Source organism: Aythya marila (genome assembly GCF_965140915.1).
Source record: "Aythya marila genome assembly, chromosome: 15".
NCBI lineage: Eukaryota > Metazoa > Chordata > Aves > Anseriformes > Anatidae > Aythya > Aythya marila.
Genome location: NC_139056.1, coordinates 11,554,644 through 11,580,864, shown reverse-complemented (window position 1 = coordinate 11,580,864; position 26,221 = coordinate 11,554,644). Strand labels below are relative to the sequence as shown.

At 46.3% G+C, this 26,221-nt stretch overlaps 1 protein-coding gene across 3 annotated transcripts in view; it reads left to right on the top strand.

The window, feature by feature from the left end:
* Positions 1–6,590, top strand: part of PRKAR1B (protein kinase cAMP-dependent type I regulatory subunit beta) — a 99,699-nt gene extending 93,109 nt beyond the window's left edge. For all 3 annotated transcript variants that reach the window (XM_082772253.1, XM_082772254.1, XM_082772255.1), the window contains exons 10-11: positions 3,873–3,954; positions 4,384–6,590. In XM_082772253.1, the coding sequence (XP_082628379.1) occupies positions 3,873–3,954; positions 4,384–4,556 (255 nt within the window). In that variant the 3' untranslated portion in view covers positions 4,557–6,590. The remainder of the gene's footprint in view (positions 1–3,872; positions 3,955–4,383) is intronic.
* The last annotated feature ends 19,631 nt before the right edge of the window (positions 6,591–26,221 follow it).

Sequence of the window (26,221 nt, the reverse complement as noted above, 5' to 3'; positions counted from 1 at the left end):
AGGTTTATTCAGGGCTACCATTTATACGAGGCAGGGTTTGCTCAAGCGCAAGAAGGACGGAAAGCTCAATAACTGCATTGGAAAGATTTGACAAGTAAACTAAAATGAAATACAGCCGTGAGGCCTGTGATGGGAGCAAGGGTAGGGGTCAGCACCTAATTCATTTAGTATGAGAACTTTGGTAAGTGTGTAAATATTAGGGGATTGTTTCTGTATTATTTTATTTTTGCTTTGCTTACACTGCTCATGTACAATTGGACTCTTCCTCTGATACAGTTAGAATAACGTTGTTTCCAGAGATAAGATACCTAAAGCGAAGGTGAGGCAGATAGATAATTATAAATACATCTTCTTTGTTTCGTGGTGTGGACGGTCTTCCCGTGAAGGTCACTGTGACAATGCTCCAGGATGTACTTGTGGAGCTGGTGACTTTTGCAGAGAGAGGCCAAACGGCGTAATCAGATCTTACATCTGGGTGCTCGCTGTCAGGGTTTCAGGAAACTTCTTTTGCTCCATGATAGACCTGTTCTCACTGGGCAACGGGAAAAGCCTATGTGACTGTTAAAACAAGAGTGGAAAAATACGTATCTGGAATATGCATTGCTTTGTCCTGCCAAGCCAAGTGTTTATTGTGGAGGCCAGACACATCTGTCCTCCTCCAACAGATAGCATGGTGTTTCTTGGATTAAAAAGGCCGACTGTAGTGGAACAGTGGAAGAAATTGCTTCAGAAGACTGACTTATTGAAGTCCTATATCATATGGACCCTGTCAAAAAAATATTAAGCACAATAAAAGCTGACACTAGGGGAGATGAAAGCAATATTGCTTGATATTGTGATTACCTTTATGGCAACGTGTTCAAGATGAGCAATGGGAAACTGACTCTTTTTTTCATTTGACCTGGGCAGTCAATATGATTACTTTGGGGATTTTTTTGTTGTTGTGTGTAATAAAACATCTGTAATAAAAGTTTTTTAAAAAATAGTTTTGGGAAAGAGAATGGAGACATGGATTGCAGACAGCTATTTGGGTCAAGGGGTTAGGTTTTTGCCAGGCTCCAGATGGGGACTGAGTGGAGGACAGGGGCTGGAAGTGGTTCTGAAGCTGATTCTGACTCCATTGCAAAAGCAATAAGAACAGCATTGAGTTAGGCCCATGCACTGCACCTGATCTGAAGTTTGTCCAGAGAGAGATTGATAAGCACGTTATTTATTCCCTTTATGAGGTATTTCTTAAGAATTCTGCTTAGGAAAGTGTGTTTGTTTTTAAAGCTTGCAGTAAGTGCAAATAACAAAATTCATTACGCTATCTTTGCATTTTCATCCTCTTTCAGATTTACTGGAAGATCTTGGAAAACAGCAGCTTTGGCGAAACAATTTAGTTATATCAAGGATAAGGAATTCTTGCTGGAAACTTGACAGGCACCAAATCACTTTCTTACATGCCGTCCTTTCAGTTACTTTTGTGGATGGCCATACACTTGCTGTGGACAGTTTTATGTACACGGCAGGTCTTAACAGCAGATAAAACCCCAAGCAACTGCGACCAAAAGACCAAAGGCAGCCTCCCTTAATATGTTAGCTTATTTCTGAACAACTGATCTTGAAACATCGCCCAGCTCAGGTGTCCTTGCTCCTGCAGGTTGTGCCAAGCACATGGTTCTGTATCTTATGCCATCAGATGTCTGGCATATCAAGAGTGAAAGCATTGAAGCCAAGAGTTTTGCAATTGTTTTCAAATGGACTAGGATTTACAGCCCTGCTGTTTATTCAGTATTTTTTTAATGCTGATACGGCATGTGGCTGGTGCAGTAGAATGGTAAATTGTCATGGCCAATATAATGTGGTGACAGTCTGATATCTACTAATTTATACTAAGCACAGATTACTGCTAATGGGCAAAATAAGACATTATAACTTCTACTGTGTCAGATTAATTTGATATACATCCAAGTACATATAAAAACCATCAGATGCTTAGCACCTTTCAAACAGTGCTTGCACATTATTTGATTTTTGGCTCTGGTTCCTGCCATCATCAGAAGTAATTTACCTCTTCATTTGTGTAGCATAGAAAGGTTGCATTATAAATTAACCTAGAGAGTGCCCCAGCAATTCATAAATTATATGGGCTTAAAAATAACCCTGCTACGAAATAGGACATGATGCAATACAACAGTATTACAGCATCTTAGCAGTACTTGTTCAGAAAAAAGCAAATTATGATAATTTGCTACATAATAGTGGATATTCCTGGGCCCCAGGTCCTAGAAAAACAAAAGTCAGACCTGAAGCAGCCTCACATTGCTGTTCAGATTTACAGTTCAATGACAATGTTCAGGATCCTATGGGGCATATTTAAACACAGCACAGAGGTGAAGGGTTCGTTCTGCAGGGTGCTGAGTGCCTTTAGCTGCACTGAAGCCAAGGAGCTTGAGGTTGCTCAGTGTCTCCTTGAGCCCCCATTGTAAACTGAAGCATACATATTTATTTCGATGCAAGGAAGCTGAAAGATGTGTGCAGCTGTCTCATCTGCACTGAACACTCAGCACTGGAGGGAGGTTTGTGCTCCAGGCTGGAGTGGTGCTGCAGCTGGTTACAGGCACCAATAGTGCAGATGAGCAGAGCAATATGCAAGGCTTGTGTGTTAAACTAGGGGATTCCTGTGATATTGTCCAATAACTGGCATCTTCCAAGCATAGGTCACTTTACTGTGTCTCCCCCACTTCTCTGTCCAGGTTGTATCAGCTCCCAGGTATTACTGTACAAGCTGAAAATTAAAAAACAAAAAAACAAAAAAAAAAAAAAAAAAAAAAAAAGCATTTTCGATGCTCTCCAACAGCACCTAAATTCTGCCTCTGTTTTGCACTGTTCTTGCAGCAGCATCAGGCCACTGTCAAAAAAATTGGCTCTGCAGTCTATTTAAAAATCTTGTTTTATTAAGAATCTTTTTAATTTCAGTTAAAATCAAATATGTTAACATTTTGCCTTTGCCATGGCTTCTGGTGTAGACTCTGAACATAATTTCTAATGTCATAGTAATTTTTTTGCAGAAAGCAGCTACCTTCTTCCCCTACAAAAACTTTGTGCCGCAAATAATTTAAGATTTCCTCCAGGTTAGAATATTTTTGCATGTAAAACCCCTTTGAAGGTTTAAATAGACTGTTACTGAGTTTTGACATGTATTAGCACGTGTTAAGCACTGCAGTTATTAACGGTCGTGGAGACAAGACACATTCCATCTCTCAAGTGACTGACTTGCAGGTGTCCAGATCACTAAAGGCCATGAGAAGGCAAAGACACTAAAAAATACCACTTTCTGTTGCAATTAGCATTAAAACTCCCTTTACCAACAGTCTTGGCAAGAAAGCCAGTTAATGTTCAGGTGAGGAATATACTCTAGTTGCTGCTTTACAAATTTCTGTCCCTAGATTGTGGCTGGGAAAATTGCCTTTTTAGTGCTTATGATGAAAATCTTCTCTGCATCACTTGTAAGGTTCCCCATCCACTCAGAACATATTTTTAAAGTATATTGAAGCATACATTTGCACAGCATGATGTGCATTAGTAACATAGAAATTACTGAATTCTGTGCTGTTCCTCTTGTGTTGTGCCTGAGCCCAATCTGTCCACATCCAAACAATGCCACATTCATAGAGTGAAATCAAGTTTTCCATACTGGTGGATTTTTTTTTTTTTAATTCTTGAATTCCTTTTATTCATGTATAAGAAATTGAGATTGTCATCTTTCCCATAGCAGAACTAAAGGAGTGTGATGTGTCCTGCGAAAGCGGATACTCCAGACTCAATACTTTTCAAAGGGGTAGCAGGTTTAGGCAAAGCAAAGTAACCTTCCCCGCTTCTGTTCCCAGGGCACAGCTTCCGTTCTCCAGCGCAGGTCTGATAATGAGGAGTACATTGAAGTGGGAAGACTTGGACCATCAGATTATTTTGGTAAGAAAATTCAGCCTAAGCATGGTTCAGAAAGACAGCAAATGGGATTGTATGAGGTAGTTGCTGTCTTAATTAGCGTTCTACTCTTTAACGAACAAGGGGTTATGCATAGGTCAGCTTCTGCTTTCAGCAATACTGAGAGATTTCACTGAAGCCGAAACTATTCCGTGGTTTACACCAATGTAGCTGATAGGAGACAGCTCCAGAATCAGCAAAACAGTCTGAATACATTTGTTTTCAAAGGCATTTTACACGCATGCATTATGCATGTGTAATGCACTTGTACTGTCAACAGAATTATGTAGAGTGTCTATCAAGATAATATAAAGGGATATGTTCTACAATCAAAGTAACTGTATGGTGGCCTGAATATGCACTTTCCAAAAAAGAGGCGCAGACGTGTGACAGCGTATTTGTCCCTATTTTCAGGTGAGATAGCATTATTGCTCAATCGGCCCCGGGCTGCTACAGTGGTGGCACGTGGACCCCTGAAGTGTGTAAAGCTCGACCGGCCCCGCTTTGAACGAGTGCTCGGCCCTTGCTCTGAGATCCTCAAGAGAAACATTCAGAGATACAACAGTTTCATTTCACTCACTGTCTAAATGATTCCTTTTGGAAAGCTGCCTTTGTGTGACCTTGTGCACTTAAATTTGCTCTGTGCAGCTCCATAGCTTTATAAAGAAAAAAATAAAAGGTGTGCATTTCATGTGTATTTTTTCTGTTATGTCATGCACTGGATGTCAGTTCAAATATTATGTATCATTTAAGAAAGAAGACAACTGTTTGGATAAGACTAGCTTGGGGGTACCATGCAGGGAAGATTAGGCTCTTGGCTTGCAGGCAAGATTTTTACCTGTTGTTGGATCATATAGATAAAACTGTGTTTTTAACTATTTAAACTATGTATGAATGTCTGTTTCCCTCATTATCTTTCACCTACCCTTAAAGTTGGTTTTATTCACCTTTTGTAAGCTTCTTTGGTAAAGTGATGTCCCTCTGCCTGTCACTTCTAAAAGCCTTTTCACTGCTTATGGACTGGAGGTTTCTGAAATCCATGCGGTCAGTGGCAGTTGCACAATTTAAGAGGGAAGGTTAGAGAAAGGTTTTGATCATTCCAGTAAGCCAAGGAAAAGTAGAACTTTTGAGTCACCTTGTTTGTGGTTTAGAAATAGGGGCCATATTCCTCTGTGTTACAAGCCCTTTCAATGGGAACTTCACTGAACTAAGCGGAGCTTTGTAACATATTTATCTGCACCAGAGTGTCCTCAGCCACTTTTTTGAATATTATATGAAATACTTAAGAGATAATGGCAGCTGTACATCAGCAGTTTAATAGGACTCTTTTACGTAAGGTCCACTTAATTAAAATTAAAAGCCTTTTTTTTAGTATATGACCAGGATTCTCTGAAAGCCACATACATGTTCCAAAATGCTGCCTCTCCTCCAAAAGACACGTATTGCAGAACAAAAAGCACCAGGAACCTGCAGTAAGCCCCATGTGGGTGCAGCCTTGCAGGCAGCTGTGGCTGCTCTGTGTAGATATGGGTCTCCTCTTCAGTGGAGCTTTTTGCAGAGCCAGGCTTTGCTCTGCAGCCCTCCAGGATGGGATCAGTTAGATTATTCTTTGGGGAAGCTTTTCCTTTGAAGGAAAACTTCTCTTTGCTAACGGAAGCAAATCCCTGCATCCCTGCTACTCTAAATGGCACTGCTCACTTTTCAGTTGCAGAAAAACTGTATTTCTTCTTAATGATAACATTACGCTGAGTAAATATGAACTTTCTATACCCTTTACACGCCAAAAGTTATATAATGAAATAAGGCAGCAATCTTCCTTTTGAAACTAGAGGTGTTAAGAACATGTCTAGAATTACTCATACTGGTGTTAACTCCTTTTTGGAGTTAACAAAATATAATTTCGGATTTTCCTACTGACTCCCACCAAGAAGGCTCTTGGGACCCAATATTCCAGTACCTGTCCACAGTGGTTTTTACAGAGCTAACTGCTCCTTGACTTCAGAGTCTAAGTCCTACCATCACTTCAAGGTGCTTAATTTATTTCAGCATATATTCAGTGGTCCTGTCAGTGTATATCAGTTGCTACTATTTATTATGATTATGTTATGCTCCTTGCATGTAGCAAATATGACCATTCATGTTTTTCAACCTTGCAGTTTTATGACATACATTTATATAGGCAGACGCCCATTATATATCTCAATAAACATATAAGCATTTGCAAAACTTCTGTTTTGTTTCACTCTTTTTGTATTCTCTTCTGCTATTTTTAAGACATATTTTTAAAGGTTACCAGTCACTCATGTATGTTACTTAACCTATTGCATTTCTGTTGTATTCATAAAAAAATGTGTTTTGCATAATATGCAAGACACATGTCTTGCTAAACACCGAGTTATTAGTCTCACTGTTTAGAAGCTACTTGAGCACACACACACAAAACAGACTCTTTTGAATTTTGAACCTTTATAGATCATGAAGAATACATTTGAATTATGGTTCTGTTATAAGCAAGTTCAAGAGAAGTGTAATCGTTTAACACCAGGGTTCCTGTGCTTGAAGTGGAACAAACTGATATTCTATGACATTTGAAAGATAATTGTAATATTTGCAGTGGATGATGGGACAGAATTGCAGTATGAATAAAATTCTTCTACATTACTTGTGGCTGTTATGGGTTTATTAATACTGAAAGACTGTATGAATAGAAGTCATGTTCTAGTTAAAATCTGCATATCATAAAAAGTTTGAACTCTGCTGAAAATAATCAGATGCAAAAGGACAAAAAATAGACCAAGAATCCTAGTGCTATATATAGGAATGGAAACCAAACTGTTTTTTTGCAGGATTAGCGTGAAGAGAAAAATTCTTGGGTTTAAATGTAACCATATACATCTATATAAAGAAGTAGGGGTTCAAGGTGTCTCTAGGCTCTTCATGTTGTTGAGATGTCAATTTAGCAAGGAATTTAAGCACATGTGGAACATGAAGTACGTGAGCTGTCTCAGTGGTTTTAGGGACGCTGTGGAGAGCTTTGAAGCCCACAGGGCTACTGGTGCAAGCTGTTGTACAGAGAGCTGGAGGAACTGGGTGAGAACAGAGTTGTTCTCAAATACCAGAGCTTTTTCTCCCAGTATCACAGACAAAGCCCACAGTCTGGACCACAGAGAATCTGTCCCAGTTGTTCCTCTCTGCTTTGGGCCACACAGATTTTAGAAGTGCAGCTTCCCTAGGACTGAAGCACGAAGCCATTTTTGGCACCAGAGCTGTGCTGTGCTGCTGCCATGGCTTGGCCAAGAAGAACTGCATTGAGGACAAACTTCTCAAAGAAGGCAGAGCTTCTGAAGGAACTGCCTGTATCTCTTGAATCTGGATGGATCAGGATTGAAGGGCTGGAGATTATGGCTGCTTGGTGAGAAGAGGTATTTAGCACGTTGTTAAGTGCCACACGCTACCTGCAGTGTCAGCCAGAGCTCTGGGTGGCCACGTACGAAGGCATCTTGTGGTCCAAGCTTGGCTCTGGGGCTGGAGCCGTCACCCAGAGCAGTGTGCTGGGCTTACGGATGTGCTCATGCAACTTCTCTGCGGTGGCCCCCACACAGGAATCTTGGGCGGCTCCTGGCCTCCAAGGGCCATCCAGCTTTCCATTTCTGGACTGTGTTATTTTTCCCCCTTCGCAGTGATTCAGGCGGGAAGGACTCATCTTTCCAGAGAATTACTCACATTATGTAGCAATCAGAAGTGACCACTCTCTGAGGTTCTTCCAGATGGACATTACCAGCCCACGCTCCCCCAAAAAGAGCATCTCACCACTCCTCATTGTCTTTCTTTTTTCGGTTGGTTTTAATTGTCTAACAGCCATTTCAGGACTCAGAAGAGAAAGAAAAGACTGTATTTTTAATAGAAACTGATTGTACCTCTGCTTTTTTTTTTTTTACAAGCCCCATATGGCTGACCGTGCTTTTGTGTATGTAGAAGATTACTGCAAGCAGTCTCCAGCATTCCTACCACTTTGTGGCAATGGGTGCCTGAAGTTGTGCAAAGGTACCAGCCCCGTGAATCCTTGATCGTCAAGCAGGCGCGGTCTGACATGATGTTACCTGTTCCAGTGTTAGTGGAAAACAAGAGCGGTAGCAGAGAACAAAGTAATACCAATGCATGCTGGCTTGGTTGTTGGCTGCTGTTTTGGTTTTCTTGCAGTAAGTGATCTCCAGAAATGGAGCCACCGCACTAAGGGTGAAATTTCTCCTGCTGTGCAAGGTTGCACGACCTGTGTGCATCACATTTGGCTCTGCAGTTCTCAGTGGCACGTAGATCCTTTCCTTCCTATCTGTGGAAGAGATCATATTTGTTCTTTGTGTACATTTCTGTGTAGCAGCAGAGAGAAAATATTGTCTTGTGCAGAGGTAAAACCGTGATGATGTCCTTGAAAGGAGCCAGAGACTGTGATGCCTGTGGTTTATTGCAGTGTTACGTGGATGCAGCCACCGCAGTTGTGGTGTCCCCCGGGACTGCGGCAGGTGGGTGGGATTAGCAGAGCAGGACAGTTAGGGTCACACTGCTGACACAGTGAGCACTAACTGGTTTAAAAAACCATGTTTCAAAGAGCAACTCACCATTCAGAGACAGAATTATCTACTCCTGCATGCCCAGGCATGTTTTTTAAAATTTGTTCCCAATGATTTGGCAACTCTGCCTGTAGTTTATTTTCCCCTTCCATGCATAGAACTGCTCAGAAACCCGTAAGGGGGTTTTCACAGCCAGAGGGACTTCTGTAGGTCTCCCTTCCCTCTGGAGAATGAGAACATACTGGCTAGGAGCATATGTGTAGCCTTGGAAAGCTGATGTTACGGGAATGCACTGTCTTAGATGCTCCTAAAAAGGGTTTTTCTACGGCCATTTGCTGCTCAGCAGAGTTGTATCTGGGATGCAGCACTTGCACAACAAGCTGGCCTTTTCTCTGAAAAAGCTGCCTGGCCAAAGGAGCTGGCATCTGCAGCCATCTGGTATTTTTGTGAAGGCTGAGGATGTTTTCTGTGCTTGATCAGACTCCAATACCAGAGTGATTCTTCTGAGCTCTAAAACTCTGGATGCAGCTTTTAGAAAAGAGGCTGCACTTTGCCTGGGAAAGCAAAGCAGAACATGAATGTCTCACTGGACATGCTCTGGAGTCCTGTCTCAGAAGTGCATGGGTGACTATTTTGGCTTCTGAGGGCTTCAACCTATCCCCAGCCCCGTTTTAATCTCTGTTTCCAAGTTACTCTCTGCAGAAGTAGCACAGAGAATCTGTGCACAGACAGGCTGAAACACCCATCCCCGGCTCCTGCACTTGTGCAAGCGTGCAGAGTTCTCTTTAAGAAGTCATGAGTTCTCATGGAGGAAAAAAATAATCATTTTACCCAAAAAGACTGCTCCTATTCCAGTATAAACTGTCTCCCAAACATGGAACAGCGGCGTGCCATTTTGCTCTGTGGGCCAGCAGTGCTGAATGAATTGGCAGATGCTGCGCTTCTGCGTGATCCCTGGTAGCTGCTCCAGTGATGCTCCCCTTTCTTTACAGCTCGGGTTCATGTTCAAAAGGTTTAATTTCCAAAAAGGTGCCCCTTGCCCAAGCCCCCCGCCATCGGGAATTGCAGGGTGCATTCCCGTGCCCTTGGTGGGTGCCGACAGCCCGCGCCTGGCTTTGGAGAGCTGGCAGTTGGACGCAGGACATATAGACTGATGATGAGGTAGGGATTTTCTCACCACTGCCTGCTGTTACTGGCTCTCTGGATGTTCATACTGCTGGCTCTGGGGAAATCAAGCCTTTCTGGGAAGTGGCTACTCCCTATCCTCTTTATACAGAAAATGTATTGTTATTGTTTGAAAGCACTTTTGTATTGCCCTTAGACTACAAGCATGGCAATTGTTCAATTAGAAGACATCATGGTGCATAGCAGTGAAATACGACGTACAGTACCATGCAGTATGTATTTTCCAGATAAACTGGGAAAATAGTGAAATGGATCCGCGAAGTGGGGGCACAATAGCTGCTTTACATTCCTCCACATGTGTGGAATTTATATGCGCTACAGAGTGACTCTGTTTTGTTACCATGTGTTTAAGATAATCTGACGATTTGTCGTATTTCTAGCAGCCTTCATTTTCTCAGTTGTGTTTGTGGTCCGCGCACAAAGTAGCAGAGACTTAGCGAGAACATGGCTCTGAATTAGTGCTGGCTGAACCCTCCCACCATTTATTTCCACTCCAGCAGGGAGAGAGAGAGAACAGACTTAACAGTTGAGAAATACAAGAGGCTATTTCTCCTGCTCATCCAGGGGCAGCTCGAGCAATTTGCCAGAGAGGAGTAGCTGGCTGCGGTCACAGTCCGTGGGTTATTTCATCGAGACTTCCAGCCTCGAGGTGCATCGCCTCTGGGCCCCACCCTGCCCGGGAAGCCGGAGCCTGTGGCATGCAGGGGGGGGACACGTCACCCTATAGCCAAACCCATGTATCAGTGATGGCAGGAATTGCTGCAGGAAGGGAAGCTGTGCCTGCTGGTGCTGGCCCTGGCACTGATGGAGAAGTCCCGGTCCTGGTCCTCCCACCCAGGAGTCGTGCATCCTTGTAGGGATCTTGGCGAGGATGGAGGAACTATCTGGGAAAGCAATAGGGCTGCTCCTGAGCCTGGCAAAGCTGCAAACGGCCGCCAGCAGCATCACGTGCCCCGCTCCGGCTGACGTGAGTGCTCAGATGCGTCCAGCACGTGTTACGATGGGCCAAATTGCCATGAGATGGCAGGATGGTTCCTATCCTTGACACGTAGCCAGTAAAGCATCACACCCTCTCCTATTGCCTTGCGTTTCTGGCGCTTAGCCCGGGATTTAGCTTTTAGCGAAGTAAGAGAAATCCAGAATTAACTCGGGACGGCTTTTTAAAACTTGCGTTTGCAGTGGGCAGGAGGTACTGAAGCCGCCCAAGGAAGATGAGCACCAGCCCAACAAAGGCACCCTTGTGCGGGCGGGGAGATGCAGCAGAACCTGTGTCCGGATGAAAGCTGCCCTATCAAAATAGCCATAAACAAACCCGCCTCCTCCGCTACAGAAAAGCTGTTGTGCCAGGAGCATATTAAATTGTATATGCTTTTTCTCAAGGCAAAAGAATTGCAGCAGTGACGGCAGCTGTGCGTGCTGGAGCTGAGCCACTGTATTCAGCTAATGAAGGCCTTGCTGAGGATGGGGTGGGGGAAGGACTGCAGATGAATGTTTTATTCAGAGGGACCCACACTGAAATGATCTACTGGCACTGGGGATATGTGGTAGGGAAAAAATCTGATGGCCCCGCCACTGAAAGCTGTTTGCCAGAAGGCAGCACAGGTGATGGGTCAGATCCCTTCCCACGCCGGGATCGGCGGTCCTGGTGGTGCTGCTGTTTATAGGATAAGACAAGCTGGGTTTTTCCTTCTGTGGGTTTCCCTGAAGAGGTTCTCGGTCTGAAGCCGCAGCAGCAGAGCTGGGCTGCAGCTGCCCATCTGGCCCAGGTGGAGGAGCAGGTCAGGGGCAGAGGGGTGCAGAGCTCGGGGGAGGCAGGTGCTGGGGCTTAAAACTAACAAGCAGAGAGGAAGGCAAGCTGTTCCTTTGGGGCAGTGGGCTCAGGACTCACCCTTAGCTGCCTTTGTCAAGGTGAAACTTTACTTTATGAGTAACTAAATCCTCTTCCACTGTGAGCTGCAATTTCCTTATGAACAAAGTTGAGTTGTGGGTAAAGGATATAACATAAATCCCCATCAGCCACAAATTTAGAAACATCAAGAAATTAGCAGGATGCTTTCCCTATTAACTCAGGAGCACGATAGCATAGAATAGCATAGAGGCACCTCACGGCTCCTTGGTAGGAGGGAGTGAACTGAAAAGAATAAATCCAGAAAGGACAATTTATGTGAAAACACCTCACAGGTGCCTCATCAAAGGTAAGCTTATCCTCAGGCCATGTAGTTCAGACGCTGCAGCAAGGAAATGGGATAGAAGAGCCTGACACCCTTTTCACTTTAAATTCAGTCACCACAGCCTATTCTTTAAGGTAAAGAGGAAATTTATGGCCCTGCTGCAATGCGAGCAATGCTCTGTGAGCGCCCACAAGGTAAATGCCCTTTTGTGTTTGAATCTGTTCCGTTTCTGAGGTCACTGTGCACATAGGGCTAACATGATTCAGTGAAAGGAACCCATTTTGGTTGCTTTTTAAGCAGATTACAGCAGATTAGCTGACTAATCTACATGGAATCCTCTCTCCAATAATGTCAAATGGTAAACAAATCCAGCCACTTTTGTATTGCATATAAATATTTACTGTGGATTTTATTGAGATTAACTTCAAATGATGTTTGCCACAATGGTTTTGTTTTATGACTTACTACCTTCGGTAACGTAAAACCTTTTGAAAGAAACATACCTTCAGCAAAGTGTGAATGTAGGGCTGATCAGCTGTACAGTAGCATGTATCAGAGCATGTATACAAACAGAAACCGAGCACATTATCAACAAGAGATGAAGGAAGCAACAAATAAGAATGAGAGCTGGCGGTGCAGAATGCAAGTGCCTGGGATTATCATCACATCAGGTGAAGTCTTCCCTGGAAGATGTGACTTGCATTAGGAGCTGACACCCCCCTCAGATGTCAGTGTGCACAAACCTGTGCTTGTAAGAATGGAGGCAGCCCTTCTAATGGAGCAGGAGCAGAAGCAGAAGGGGGCAATGCGCAGTGTGTGCCCAGAGCAAAGAGCCAAAGTACCAAAAACAATGATTGCTGCTGCTGTCATGAAAAAGCCAGTGTGGGTCTGTGTCTGACAGCACATCACACTCTCGATGGCATTTCGGGGGCAGACATCTTCGGCCCTCCTGAGCCACCCATCCCCATGGGGCTGCTGCACCCGTGGGTGCCGGGCTGGAGCGCTGCCATACGCTGCGGTGCCAGGAGCGCAGCTGGCCGCGCCTGGGATGTGGGGAATGTTGTGTCTACCAGGCTAGCAGAGGAATGCTCAGTTTACAAGACAATGGCTTTTTAGGAAGCCAGAAAAACTTAAACAGCCTTCCCAGATGGAAGATTGTCCCTTTCCACCCTTTGTACAATTAGGGCAGCTTCATACTCCTATAAAGAGATGATCTGTTTAATATAAGAGATTTCCAAAGTCTTAGCAAATGAGTATCTGAGAACTGGCTTCTGATGTGGTTTATGTTCTTTTTGATAGATTTAGGTTATGGGAATGTTGGTTACAGAGGCAGTGAGTGATTCATGCTGAAACCATCCGGGTGCCATCTGATACAGGCCGTCCACCCGAAGGTAGCAGCGGCTGCTGTGCGTGTTGTATTAGTGCTGGCAGTTCCAGCTGCTCTGTGGTAACTTCTAATTGCAGGAAAACTACTACAGCAGAGAAAAAGAAATGGCTGCATTTTGCAAAAGAGAGGTAATGCTCACCAGGTCAGCATTCACATAGCAAGCTGGGGGGGTTACAGCGATGCCTCGAGACCTCCAGAGTGAAGGAGCTGCAAGGAGCTATACCAGTGCTGCAGAAGTGCAGGTCCCCATGCAGCATCAGACAAGGGCAAAGCAGCATAGGAGGCAGCTGGCTGCTCTGTGCTGACTGCCCACCTTGGAGTTCTCTGGCAAACCATCTTCTCCCACCTGACTCCAGCTTTGCCTTGGTAGCACCTGCAGGATCAAGCCCTGGAGCAGATGGGGGAAAGAAGCAGGGGTGAAATGTCTTTCTGCTCTGTATTTCTTCCCTAGAGTCAAGCATTTCCATTTGAAGACTATCAAAGCCAGCAAAAGGGCAGAGGGTGGTCTGTGAAAGATCTCACCAGGAAAAAACTCAGAGGGGAGCTGCTCTTCAGGAAAGGACTGCATCCCCCCAGCCCTGCTGTGCTTCCCGCAGCCCTCATCCACCTGCTGAGCCCTTCTGGCTGGCTGGGGTTGGTCCTTTTGCTGGAAATTCCCTCTCTGATAACTCTTAGCACCCCAATCAGAGAGCAGACACCAAGAAATGATGCCAGCACAGTGCCTCGCACAGAAGTCTGCTTCCAGGTGTGGGCTCAGCACTGAAAGTCAGGTGAATGAAGCAGCAATGGGAAGATGCAGTGGCCACCATCAGCCACCTACCTTGCAGCACATCTCAGAGCTGAGCCCTGTCACGGACAGCAGCGTTGGAGGAACGGGGATAGTCCTCATCAAAACTCGCAGATTCCCTTTGGACTTGCATAACTTCTCCCAGACCTCTGTGAGAGCAGGGCTAGGCCACCAGCCAACAGCTCTGCAGTGTCACATACCTTAGTTGCCATGTAATAAGCAGAAGATTTGAGGATCCTATTTTTGTTTGCAGGATTGCGTGTGTGTGTTTTTTTTTTTTTTTTTTTTTTTTTTTTTCCCCCCTCAGGTTTCTCCCCCTATTATGAGTTTCAGTGATACACAGAACCAAATGGAAAGATTCTGTCTTCATTTATATCAGATTTATAGTTGAGTTATGGTGTTCCCTCGATCATTTACTCTGAATTTATTAATGTTAAGATAAAATCAGTCACCAGGGATCACCAGGCTGGGCAGGCACCAAAAAAGCCCCCAAAATGCTGCATGATGCCGCTTGTGCTGGAGTGACAGCCTGCAGCCACTGTGCCCTGAGGGTGACACAGCAGCACTGGGACTCGGGGTGTCCCCATAACACCACACATCCATTCCAGTGAGGCCACCCCACTCCTGGGTTCTCTCTGCCTTCTGTTTTGCATCACTCCACAGGCTGCATGCCCACAGGTAGCCCGTGAACCCCACTTCACCTGCAGTTGCCTCACCATACTTGCTGTGAGCACAAAACCTCTCTGAGGAGAGCAGAGGGCAGCTGCAGCAAGAGGCGTGCAGATCATCCCTGGTCCAGCACCAGCACATCCCTTTGTGCATCACACAGGTTTGTGGCCTTGGGTGAGGCACAACTCCCCAGATAAAGGCGCAGCAAGGCAGCCTTGCCGGGCTGGCAGAATGACAGCCAAAGCCTTGTGCCTGCAACTCCTGCCTGAGATAGCACAACGCGCTTTCAGGATTTATTGCCTTTATCCCCATTTGCGGCCAGCCTGAATGTTTCAATTATCTTTTCATGTTTTGGCATTTCCCTAACAAGCAGTGTTATTTTGTTGCTTCTGTTTCAGCGGAGACAGACAGGGCCTTGTTTTCCAAACACTGCACGCGTACATTGAAAAGCAAGCGGGCGATGGTGAAGCATATTTGGTCTGCCTTGGTGGTTCGAAAGGTTATTTACCGACCTCTGCCTCATCACCTTGCCCCAGCAAAGGCTCTGGTCTCAGCCATTCAGCAATGAATCCTGTTCCCGCTGTGATGGGCTCATGATTTTGTTGCTGACCCTGGCAATTCATTGCCACAATTCATCCAGTCTGAGTTTCTTAGTAGTCTGCTCCCCAGCTTGACTTTCTCGAGGCAAATTCAGCCTTAGGGTAACTTAAAGAGAGGAGTTACATCAGCACTGACTCGAGCCCACGGTTTCTGCTTTTTTGGCTCTATTTAGTATCTCAAATTGCTTATTGGCATCGGGTGGTTGTTTTCAAGATCTCACATAGCTTCAAGTCTTCCTCTCCGATGCTACATACACTGATAATGAGCCGCGTTTGCTAATCTCCCATCAGGATTCATAATGTCATAAGAAAAACCTGGTAGAAAAAAAAAATGTTCATCACAGTTTGTTCTGCAGCACAAAAGGTCATTCTGGCTGAATAGTTTGTCAGAAAATTTCCATTTAGTGTGAAAGTTTTCAGGGAAAAAATGTGAGTTTCTCCTCGGCGACAACCAAAATGTTTCATTTCCGATAGCTACCAACTGTCCCCTCTTCAGGAGCACAAATGGGGATGCAAACACAAAAAGGGTGTTTTCTTCAAGTCTTCATGAAGAGCTCTGCACATTTCTCCAGCAGCCCTCCTTGTGGCGCCGACTTACCCATCACCCCTGAACAGGCTGTGGAGTGGCATGGTGCTGGGCCCTGCAGCTTGCCCTGGCACCACACACTGATTTCCACTGGGCATGGGAGGGGTGGTAACTGCAGGAGGATTTTGTGCATCTGGACCCTTCACAGCGACATCGAGGGCTAGACTGCTGAAGGGAAGAAAAGTGGAAATAGAACCTGATGAGAACTCTCCTTATGCTGTTGCCAAATGCGTTCCTTCGGCATTAGCAGATTAACCTAAAAAGATTCTGGCCTCTTGTTTTCAATCTCATCCCACCCATCACTACAGGCGACACTGTTGGCTGACCTGGGCGTGCACCTGAAACAACGGGACTGCTGTGTGTCCTTAGCAGGGGATGTGTCCCAAAAAAACCAGCATTGCCTTTCCACCAGGCAGGGAGCGATGGTGACAGGGTGCTGTGATGGGAAGGGATGCACGGATCTTGAAAACAGAGTTGCAATAACCTCTGGGAGCCAAAATGCTTCATTTCAACAACAGAAAAACAATTGCACATGAAACCTCAGATCCCAGGAGGGCATGATTAAAGGAATGGATTTTGGCCAAAGGGGGAAAATGGATCAACTCTGCGCATTCACACCCAGTGGCGTGGTCCCACGGGTGCTGTGCAGGTAAGGGGAGGGCTATCTGCTGAGCAGGGCTTGCCTGCAGCTGCTGCTAAACTCATTTTTAATGCAGCGTTTTCGATTATTTCCTATTCACTTGATACGCCACCAAAATAGATCCAGTTCTCCCCTGTTTTAGCCTCTGCTAAAACCCTCAGACCACATCTTCTCCTATAACAAAAAGTATGTGGAATTGGCTAAAAAAGAAACATTCCTGTTCTCACAACACTTAAAAAAAAAAAAAAAAGTCTACTCCTTTCCTAAAGAAAAAAAATATCACTTATAAGACTTTATAAAACTGCTTCTGTCCAGAAGGCTCCTGCATCAGATCAGCTTTGTCCCTTTAACCATTGCTGTGCCAAGCCTCGCTGTAAATTATTAATCATCCAGAAATAGCTGCTGAAAATAGAGGCTAAAGGGAAGGCTTGATAACAGCAATGCGTATGGCATAATTTATTTTGATCTTCCTGAAAGTCTAGCCTGAAGCCTGCAGCCGAAAGTCTGATTTGTGAGAAGGCAGGGCAGGGCAAGGGAGAGAGAAAGCTGCAGGGACACAGCCAAAAACAGATCACAGACCGCATGGTTAGGGGGGCAAATATGGGGTGGGTTCATTGGAGCCCATGAATAGCTTGAAAGGGGAGAATAAGAGGGGGAGAGAGAAATCAAGCAGCAAGCTGAACTTGTGAATGCTTTTGGCATGAAATCATGAGGGCAAATGCAAAGCTATCCACCCACGCACACATGCATGGAGCTGCCACTCCACGGGGACAATCCTATATATATATGTACATATAATGAGTCTCATATAAATAATGAGACATCAAGGGGGGTTCACTGCCTCTTTACAGTGGAGTGAGAAAGCTCTGGACCACGCTGCACCCCTTGTGAGCTCAGCACTAGGCGCAGCACTGGATGAAAGCAGATGCTGAAAGAACAATATGGGATGCAAGCTGGATAAATGCAGACACTGTAAGAGTGATCTGAGATGCAGGGTGGATATATGCAGATGCTAAAGGAGTGATATGGGATGCAAGCTGGACAAAAGCATGTTTTAGTAGCAGTGAGGTGACTCTGGGCAGGGGCTTAGCCCCTCGGGAGCTGGGATGAGCCCTGAAGATGGGGACAGCTTGTGAGTGCTCCTTGCCCTGCCCTGTGGTGGGGTGACCCTGCTGGTGCTGCAGAGGAGGGAAGAGCAGAGGTGTGCAGACCCCGCATCCAAGTGGCAAACATTGGGAAAACTGCAGCCAGGCAGAGCTGCCTGCAGAGAAAAGGACATTTTGTTGTGAAGTGTTTTTTCTTCTTCTTGGATGTATTTTTTTTTCCAAGTTGCATTTCTTTGTGAGGCTTTGTGGACAGTGTGGGCAGAGCCAAGTGGAAGGAATTTAAAGGGAGAAGCCAGTTCAGGGTCACAGCCTGATACGCGAACATAAACCAAACAACTACTCATGGGACAAAGCAGATCCCCAGAGCCGACATGGGGCCACGGATGTGTGGGGTGGGACTGGTGCCGGGGGCAGCGCAGGCTGCATGCGGCCACCAGCCAGGGCCACCCGGGCAAGTGAGGAACGACCGCAGCCAAAACAAGGAGGGAGGCTCGAGGTGGGCCTGCATGGGGAGCCGAAGGGGCACAGACCCAAGTAACAAGCCTGACTTGGCTGGTTTGGTCCTGGCCCTTCATCTGGGGAGGGAGTTTCTGGGCAGTTTTCCAGCTGGGGCGAGGGGAGCCCGGGAGAGAGCGGTTAAGTGAACATGGCCTGAGGAGGGACAGCATTCAAGCCATGCACAAGCCAAGAAGCCTTGCAAGGAAAAACAGTCAAATTGTTTGCTCTGTTGCCTTCATATACAGCAAGGACTTCACCAGCAAGGAGTCTGAGGCACTACTCAGCTATCACAGCTCTAGGGAAGGAAAACAGGAAGGCTGGATTGCTTTCGTTCTGCTCTGTCAGTGCTGGTTCATTGTCACCTCTCCTCTGGCACCTGCTTCCTTCTAATCCATGCATAGTGAGGTTAGAAAACAACCACCATAATGAAAGAAGACTATTGCAGCTTAGCCTAGTATGGCTTTGGCTCCTGCATACACAGCCAGAATTTTGTTCTCACACTGGTTTCATGCTAGGGACGCTCCAGACACAAATTTCTTACTTGCTTCTTACTCTGTGTACTGCCTCTTTGGCAAAGTGTCCCTCAGTACTGAGGAGCCTTTCCCTAGGTGCACGTGGGATCAAAGGCAGACCTCTGGGACTGCTTCCCCATGAGACTTGGCCACAAGGATGTTCTCAAAACAGCTGGAAAGGCAATTTGAGAGGGAAAGAAACAGGTTTCATGTGGAAGCGGGCCTAGTGTGCAGCACGGCCATCTGACCAGGCCTAATGTGCAGCGCGACGATCTGACCGTGCCTTGCCAGAGCCTCTGTGAGGAGACTTCACCCTGAGGTGAGGTGACGGCCACACACCTCTGTAGGCCTCCCAGCCACAGCAGGTGGTGCTTTACTGGGGAAGCCTTTCTGGCATGGCCACACGTATGCTGGAAATTGAATTGCAGTCCTCGTGTTCGCTGTGGATCAGAGCTGCATTTTGAAGCAGTGATGTAGAAGTTAAAGACTCCATAGCTGATTCCCAGTCTCTTGAGCCATCTGGCTCCCTATCACTATTTTATCTCTCTCAAACGCTGCGAATGCTGAGGCCCTGTTCTGGAGTAATGGTGTTTCAAATTAAATCGACAGCCAGTTTGGGTTACGCAACCATGAAGCGAAGAAACACCAGAGGCAACACAGAAAGCCCCTCCCAGCAAAAGCTCCCGATGACATTTATGGGAGTAGGTGGCTGAGGGGCTGCAGGGGGAATTCCAGATGGATGGGGGAAAGTATCAGCGGTACTGCCAGCCTCTGATGGAGGGTGGGACCGGGGGCACCCGGCGAGCCACTAGGGAAGCTGTGGTTATGAGATCAGAGGGGCGGCCTGTGGAAAGTCAGCAGGGACGTGTGGAAACCCAGTGGGCAGCTAGCAGCGTGGTGCTGGGATGAGCATGAGATGAGAAGGGTGTGGTAACGCAGACTCCAAAAGATGAAATGCTTGCTGAACGCCAGGAAAAGAAGCAGGTCTGTCCCGGCAACGTCAATGGAGTGCTGCAGGCCCAGGGTTAGTCATGCTCCTAAGTGCTAGGCTCAGCTGGGGCTGTGCTTGACCCTGCCTCTCCATCCCTCAGAAAGCCAGGGATGAACTAGACCACACAGCACACTGTGCACCTCCAGAGGGAAGTGATTAAGCCATGAATAAGAGATCCGCCAGCTGTTGTGCTCTGAGTGTGCGCACACGCTGTCGAAGAATGGCAGAAAACTAAAACGTAGGCCAAGAGTGCCTGAGACTAAAGGTGAGACCTCCATGAAGGACCATGGCAACAGCTACAAGACTAAAAGCATGAGCAGTGGAAACAGATACCAGGCTAGCATGGGTGTTTGAATTCTGACATCTTAATTTCAAACAAAGGAGGATAGGAAACTATTTTTTAAATCCTTCTTGTTAAGTAATGCTCACAACTCCCATTTGGACGGGAGCTGAACATACACAACTTCTGGACACCCTTCCAGCATTTCTTTGCTTCCTTAGCAGCCAGGAGGAGCAGCTGGCATGGAAGCGGTGCCATCCCCTCCTGGACACCAGGCACCGGGGCAGTATCCTGCTGCTGCAAGGCTGCTGTGGTGCATGGGAGTGTTTGGGGCTGCCTAGCTGCTGCTCTCATCAACTCTGGCATACACAGAAACCGAAGTGAGACAGAAGAGCTGTGGCAAAAGAGGGAGAAAAAGAGGCTGAGGAGATCTGGAAACCACAAACGGGGAAGGAATAGGCAGGAACAAGGAGAAAATGCAGTAAGAGGAGGGAAGAAAAAAAAAAGTCATGGTGAAGGAACAAGAGTAAATAAACTGTGTGATACAACCAGAAGCAGCACGAGCAGTTCACCGCTTGTATGCACTGTGACTGGGCTGTTGCCCGTGGTATTTTGCTTCACAAACTCACTCAGCCATTATGCACCAAACGATCATTAATGCAGCAGATGCAGCCAGACGTACGTAGGAGTGTGTTAATATAGGACCTGATGTAAAAAACACCTGCTAGTTTGGCAGAGTGTCTCAGGAAAGATACATGTGGCTCATGTGATTCTGCAGTATTTACAAAGGTATCTACTGCTTTCTCATCACACCATGTGTAATTCCCATTTGCTTTTCCGGGAGCTTTGCACAGTGATGGTGTAACAGAGACACCCGGACAGAAGTTAAATGTAGCTGGTTCCACTTACACTAGCGGAGAGGCTGACACCTTAAATGTTCCTTCTCCCCCAAATATTCCTTCCCCTCCTCCCCTCACCTCAGCTTAAATACCTAGGACATGGAGAAGAATTCTCTCTGCAATACCTAGGCTCTGAGGCCTTGATTACAATGGTTTAAGCTTTTATAAGCCTGAAGCAATTGTGCTGATGCCATGAAGTTACACAGGGAAGAGGCACTTTTTGGAGATGATCGCAACATGGCCTGCCTTGTCCCAGTCCCAAATTCCACGCTGCTGAAACAAATGTGTGTCATTCCTGAAGTTTTCGAAGTGCTGACGTGCTCTCCTGGCATAAGATTATCCTACAAACCCAAGGCCAGGCTGGTACCTGGCAACCCGGCAGCACAACGGAGCTGCTTGCAGGAGCACTGCAGGGACGGAGGGGTCTGACTCACATGCAGACAGCAAACAGCTGCAGGGAGTTCAGATGTCACCACCCCACAGCTGTCTGCCCAGGCTCTGTGGGAGGCTGCCCACGGGCAGAGGCGGCTGGATGGGATGGATGCTTGTGCCTCAGCTGTCCCAGCCTGGGGCCCAGAGGGATGCATGGAGAAGGCAGGTGAAGTGCAGGGCACCACGAGCTGGGGAGGCACCTCTGGCATGGGAGCAAAACCTGACAGAGGGAACACCATTAACTCTCCCAGCTAATTACAGCTCATTTTTCAGGATCCTCAGCAAACGGGTTTCTGCTCTGCTTCCCTTTTGCTCCATGGGATTTCTTTCCCAGGGTTCACCCACTTCTGGTCTCTCCTTGATGCACTGTCCTCACTGGAGCTCCTACTCCCCACCTTCACGCAAGGTGCATGCACAGGAGAGAGCCTCCAGCACAGGTGGTCATGCTGTGGGAGCAGCACGTCTAGGATGCATACAGAGGTGGACAGCCAGAGCTACTGCCAGCCATAGCAATTATTCCAGACACAAAGCAGGGATACAGAAAAAGCTGTTTTTGTATCCCTTGTCTCTTTGCTTGCTTCTTGGCATTTTAAACCTTTTCTGCTCACCTTTCTCTTCTCAGATTTTCTTCTGGCACAAAATAACTGCGGCGACACAACCTACCGCCTTGAATTTTGTTCTCAGCCTCACAGTCGCCACTTTATTTTGCCTTTTCCCAGTTTCATGAAAGAACACAGTCGCATGAATAACAGGATTATTTATCATCCTCTCCCTCCCCTTCCAGGATGACTTGCTGTTTATGGAAAGCACTCGAGTGCAGGAGAGATCGTGCTACAGTTAAACAGACAATGCTTAAAGGGCCATTGCCTGTGCTCTGGTTTAACAGCATTTCTCACTGATTTCTAAGAAAGAAGGAGTTCTGTATCTGGGCTGATGGGTACCGCATCACAAATTGATGCTGCATGGTAAACTAATTCTACATTCACTAGGACAGAGGAGATGATTCTGCATTTCACTTTTTGCAAAAACCAAGAAATTCACTTTTGCTGTAAATGCAGGTACACATCCCCTTAGCAGGCCAGTACCAGATCACAGGTATGAACATGGCCTTTGTGAACATAGAACAGTGGCTAGCAGGTCACAGACTTAAATAAAACACCCACGTGTCACAGCTGAATGATGTGACCACTGCGTGCCTGCAAGAGCTCCACTAGACCTGGAGTACAGCTGGATGATGTTGGTGGGTGGCTGAGAGATCAAGTGGGTTTGGAAATGGTTGCCCCCAGCTTCTCATCTGCAACGTGCAGGTTGTTTAGCTTCACCATGTCCCCTCTGCATTTCCAGCCGCGTGCCTAGTGGTTATAGAGCTTTAGCAGCTTTTAGTAGGAAACTATGTAAGCACAAAGCACTGAGAGTAAGCAGCTGGAAAGCGCTCAGTTCCCTGGGAAGTTCTGCTGAGGAACGCGTGTCATAGCATGGGTTGCTTGCTCTGCTCGGGTCACCACCAGTAGTGGGTCTGTGGGCACTGTGTACCTCGAAGGATGGAGGTGTGCTGAGACGATTAGCTTTGGGGAACATTGTTAGTGCGGGCTCTGTAAAGCCCTGCGGAGTGATGCTACACCGGACTGGGGACTACATGTGTGGTCCTTTGGACTATGCGCAGCCACTGAGACCACAGGAGGACCAGGATGCTGTATTTTTGGAAGATGAAGATGAAAGAACAAAATGAAAAGACAAATGTACAGAACTCTGCAGCAGTTTCTTAAAAAAAAAAAAAAAAAAAAAAAAAAAGTTAAAAAAAAAAAAAAGAAAGTCATGCTTTCTATTTGCTCCTTTCCTTCCCCTCTATTAACTGGGTTTCTGTGACAAAAAGGGTCAGAAATTCAATTAGGAAATTTCACAGCCATTGCAAACATCTGCAGTTCAAAATAAATAAGCGATTCCACTACAGCAGCCTTCCTATCTCCTTTGTCCTTTGGGCATGGCTGGATCCTGCAGCCTCTAGTGTATGCAGGGCTGAAAATGCATGCATCATTCTCGTGAGTTTTTATTGTAAGGGAGGGAATCTCACAGGACAAGTGTGTAATGTTGTAGGAGCAACAAGGTTGCATGGATACAAGAATACAAACGGGGCGGCCTGCACTTTGAGAATACGAATTCTTCAGAAGAACAACTATCTCACTGTGTTTGGATGGTGTTTGGATGGAGCTTAATAAAATGGACTGCTCCAAGCTAGGCCTCCGCAGGCTTCCAAGCTACAAACAATGAAGAATAATATCACAATTTTATGGTACTTAGCATGGCTGAGTTACATCCTGGATGGTCTCCACAGAATCTCTGCGACTGGCTTTGATTTGAGTCAGAGGAGAAGGGTTTTACACCCACATTGCTGAGGATAAATGAGTACGTCACGCACAGGACCCTAGAGACCGAGCCCACAGCATGTTACTTTCATTTACAATGCGTATCAGCACGGTATACCTTAAGCTGTGCTGGTACTTTCACAGTTATTCAGCTGGATGAACTAAGCATTACTGACAAAACACAGCCCATTTTTAATAGCTTTATCCACCAGGCAGAAGATATCCCCAACTTGCAGCAATTCTGCTGTCCCATAGGGGTGGAGAGCAGGGAGCAACTTCATCTACCCACTAAAATAGCGGGCCGTGCTGGTATGCAAGTGCCCTAGTTTAATGCCTAAACATGGTATCTTGCTACCAGGCTGGCAGGGCTGCCCGTTCGTGCTCCAGCCCTGAAGGTGAACTGCGTGTCACTCAGCATGGCTCCTGCGGCAGGGAAGGTCAGGCAGCCCCTCGCTTTTGGCTGTGCTGCTCAACCTCCTCAGTAAGGAGAAGCTGGGCAGGGGGAAGAACACATTAAACAGAGAGCTACTAACTGCCTCTGCTATTAAGCCAAGGCATTTCTACAGAGACTAACCCCTGCTGAAGTCAAAGGGGCAGTTCTGGGAAGTGTTTGGCAGCCCTAAAGGGATGCTGCCCCATGCACAGGGCAGCAAACCCTCTCCAGAAATATTGTGGCTTCAAGCGCTGAGGCGCACAGGTGGCACTGGCCATGGCTACCCTCTGTGTTTGCTGGCAGGGATATGGTAACACAGCTCTGAGCTCCTCCTGATCACTCTGGTTAGCTGAAACCCTGCAGCAGATTTGCATCTTATGACTATTTAAGAAAATTATCAACCATGAAAGCATCTGGAAAGCTGCACCAAAAACTTTTCAAAGAAAACAAAGCCTGGCCAGAGGGATGGAGCCAGTGCAAGGATCCAAAAGGAAGAGCTGGAAAAGGAGGAAACAATATTTGTAGGTGTATCAGCTGGAATACTGTCTTTCTTGTTCCCCTTGCAGCTTTCCTTGTTGCTGTTCATAGGCCAAGTTTCAGGAAAGAGGCTGGTTTGCTATCTCTGCATTTGCAACCCATTGCCTGTACTTCACTTGCACCTGGGTCAACTTCATGCCTGTTTCCAAAGGCAGGTAACAACTGAACAGAGGGGAGAAAACCTGCACCATTGGCATGTGCCCCTCTGAAAATACAGGCCGAAGAAATGGCCAAAACTAGAAAGAAACCACCCAAAGTGAGTGAGCTTCTGGACTGAACTTCTGGTATGAACTTCTATCCTTAGTATTATGTTGTGTGGCAGTGATGCTGAGCAGTGTGGGTCTGAATTGCTGACAGCATTCCTAATGGTCCCTTTCCAGAGCCAGGATGCTCTTGGCTCTGGGTCCATCTTCAGTTGCCATGGCAGGACACATCCCACAGAATGCACTGAGCCCCAAACAGCCCCTACAATAAAAGCAGGTCACCCCTCCAGAAAATCCCAACCCTTACCCAACCTCACTCTCATCATTTCAACGTGATTATCAACGAGGCAAAATCCCCACTGAAATCAACTCTGGGAAAGAATCAGATGGCTTTCCCAAGACTGCTTCAACAGGGAGGTGATTGCAACGACGCTACTCCTCTGGCAAGCGAGTGCCAATATTTCAGCCCAACCTTTGAAACAGCGGCACCCGCCTCGCTGCCGCGGCACTGTGCCCTGGCTGCCCATGCTCTCGTGTGCATCGCGGCCCCGGCACGCTCCTCTGAAACATGAGTTGGTCCCGCCACGTGGCCTGAGCTAGCCGTGTTTCTAACAACTGAGCCTGCATGGATTGAAATAAGCTTTGTGACTGGTGCTGGAAGCCTGATTTGGGGCAGCCCGGCTTTATGTGTCGCCACTTGCAGAAAACACGGGGACCAAATGAAGTAGTTTCATTTTGTGTCAAGGAGCGCCTGCATCCCTTCCCCCAAGCCAAGTGCTGTGCAAACCCTGGAAATCCTCCCTCTCAACACTCTGTCATAGCGTAATTCTATTATAATTCCTGACATTTGAGGGGCTTCTAGCAGTATGTGCTTCAAATTAGACAAGCAATATCTTGCTTGCTGCTTTCAGATAAATAAAAAAGTGCAAAACCTGATTTTATGATGCTCTGTTCTTTGTGCTGATTTTCTTTTCAGCCTATAAATACCACCCTGTCACTCTCCCCACATGTGTGGTTATAGGTATTACATAAAGGAAGAAATTTCATGTTAGGTGCACACATGTTTAATAGACTTGTAGACTGTAGGAAATTGCCATGCAGAAGTAGAGAAGTAGAGAGTATGATGCTTTTTACATAGCTTTGCACGCTTGTGAGGACTCTTCCAACTTGCTTGGCATGAATGCATTTTTATATCCAACAAAAGGAAAGGAGAAGATGTGTTTCATAACCAGGCAGACAACCCAAGCACAAAGTTGTGTGCAGATTCCGTGTGAATTTTATTTGTGTTTCCCGGTCTTTGGTCTCTTCGGGGATCTTACATATTTTGCGTTATTATCAAATATTTGCAATGATCCATATAAACAGCCTAATGTTAAAAGCTACTCCAAGTGTAACTCGACCCAGAG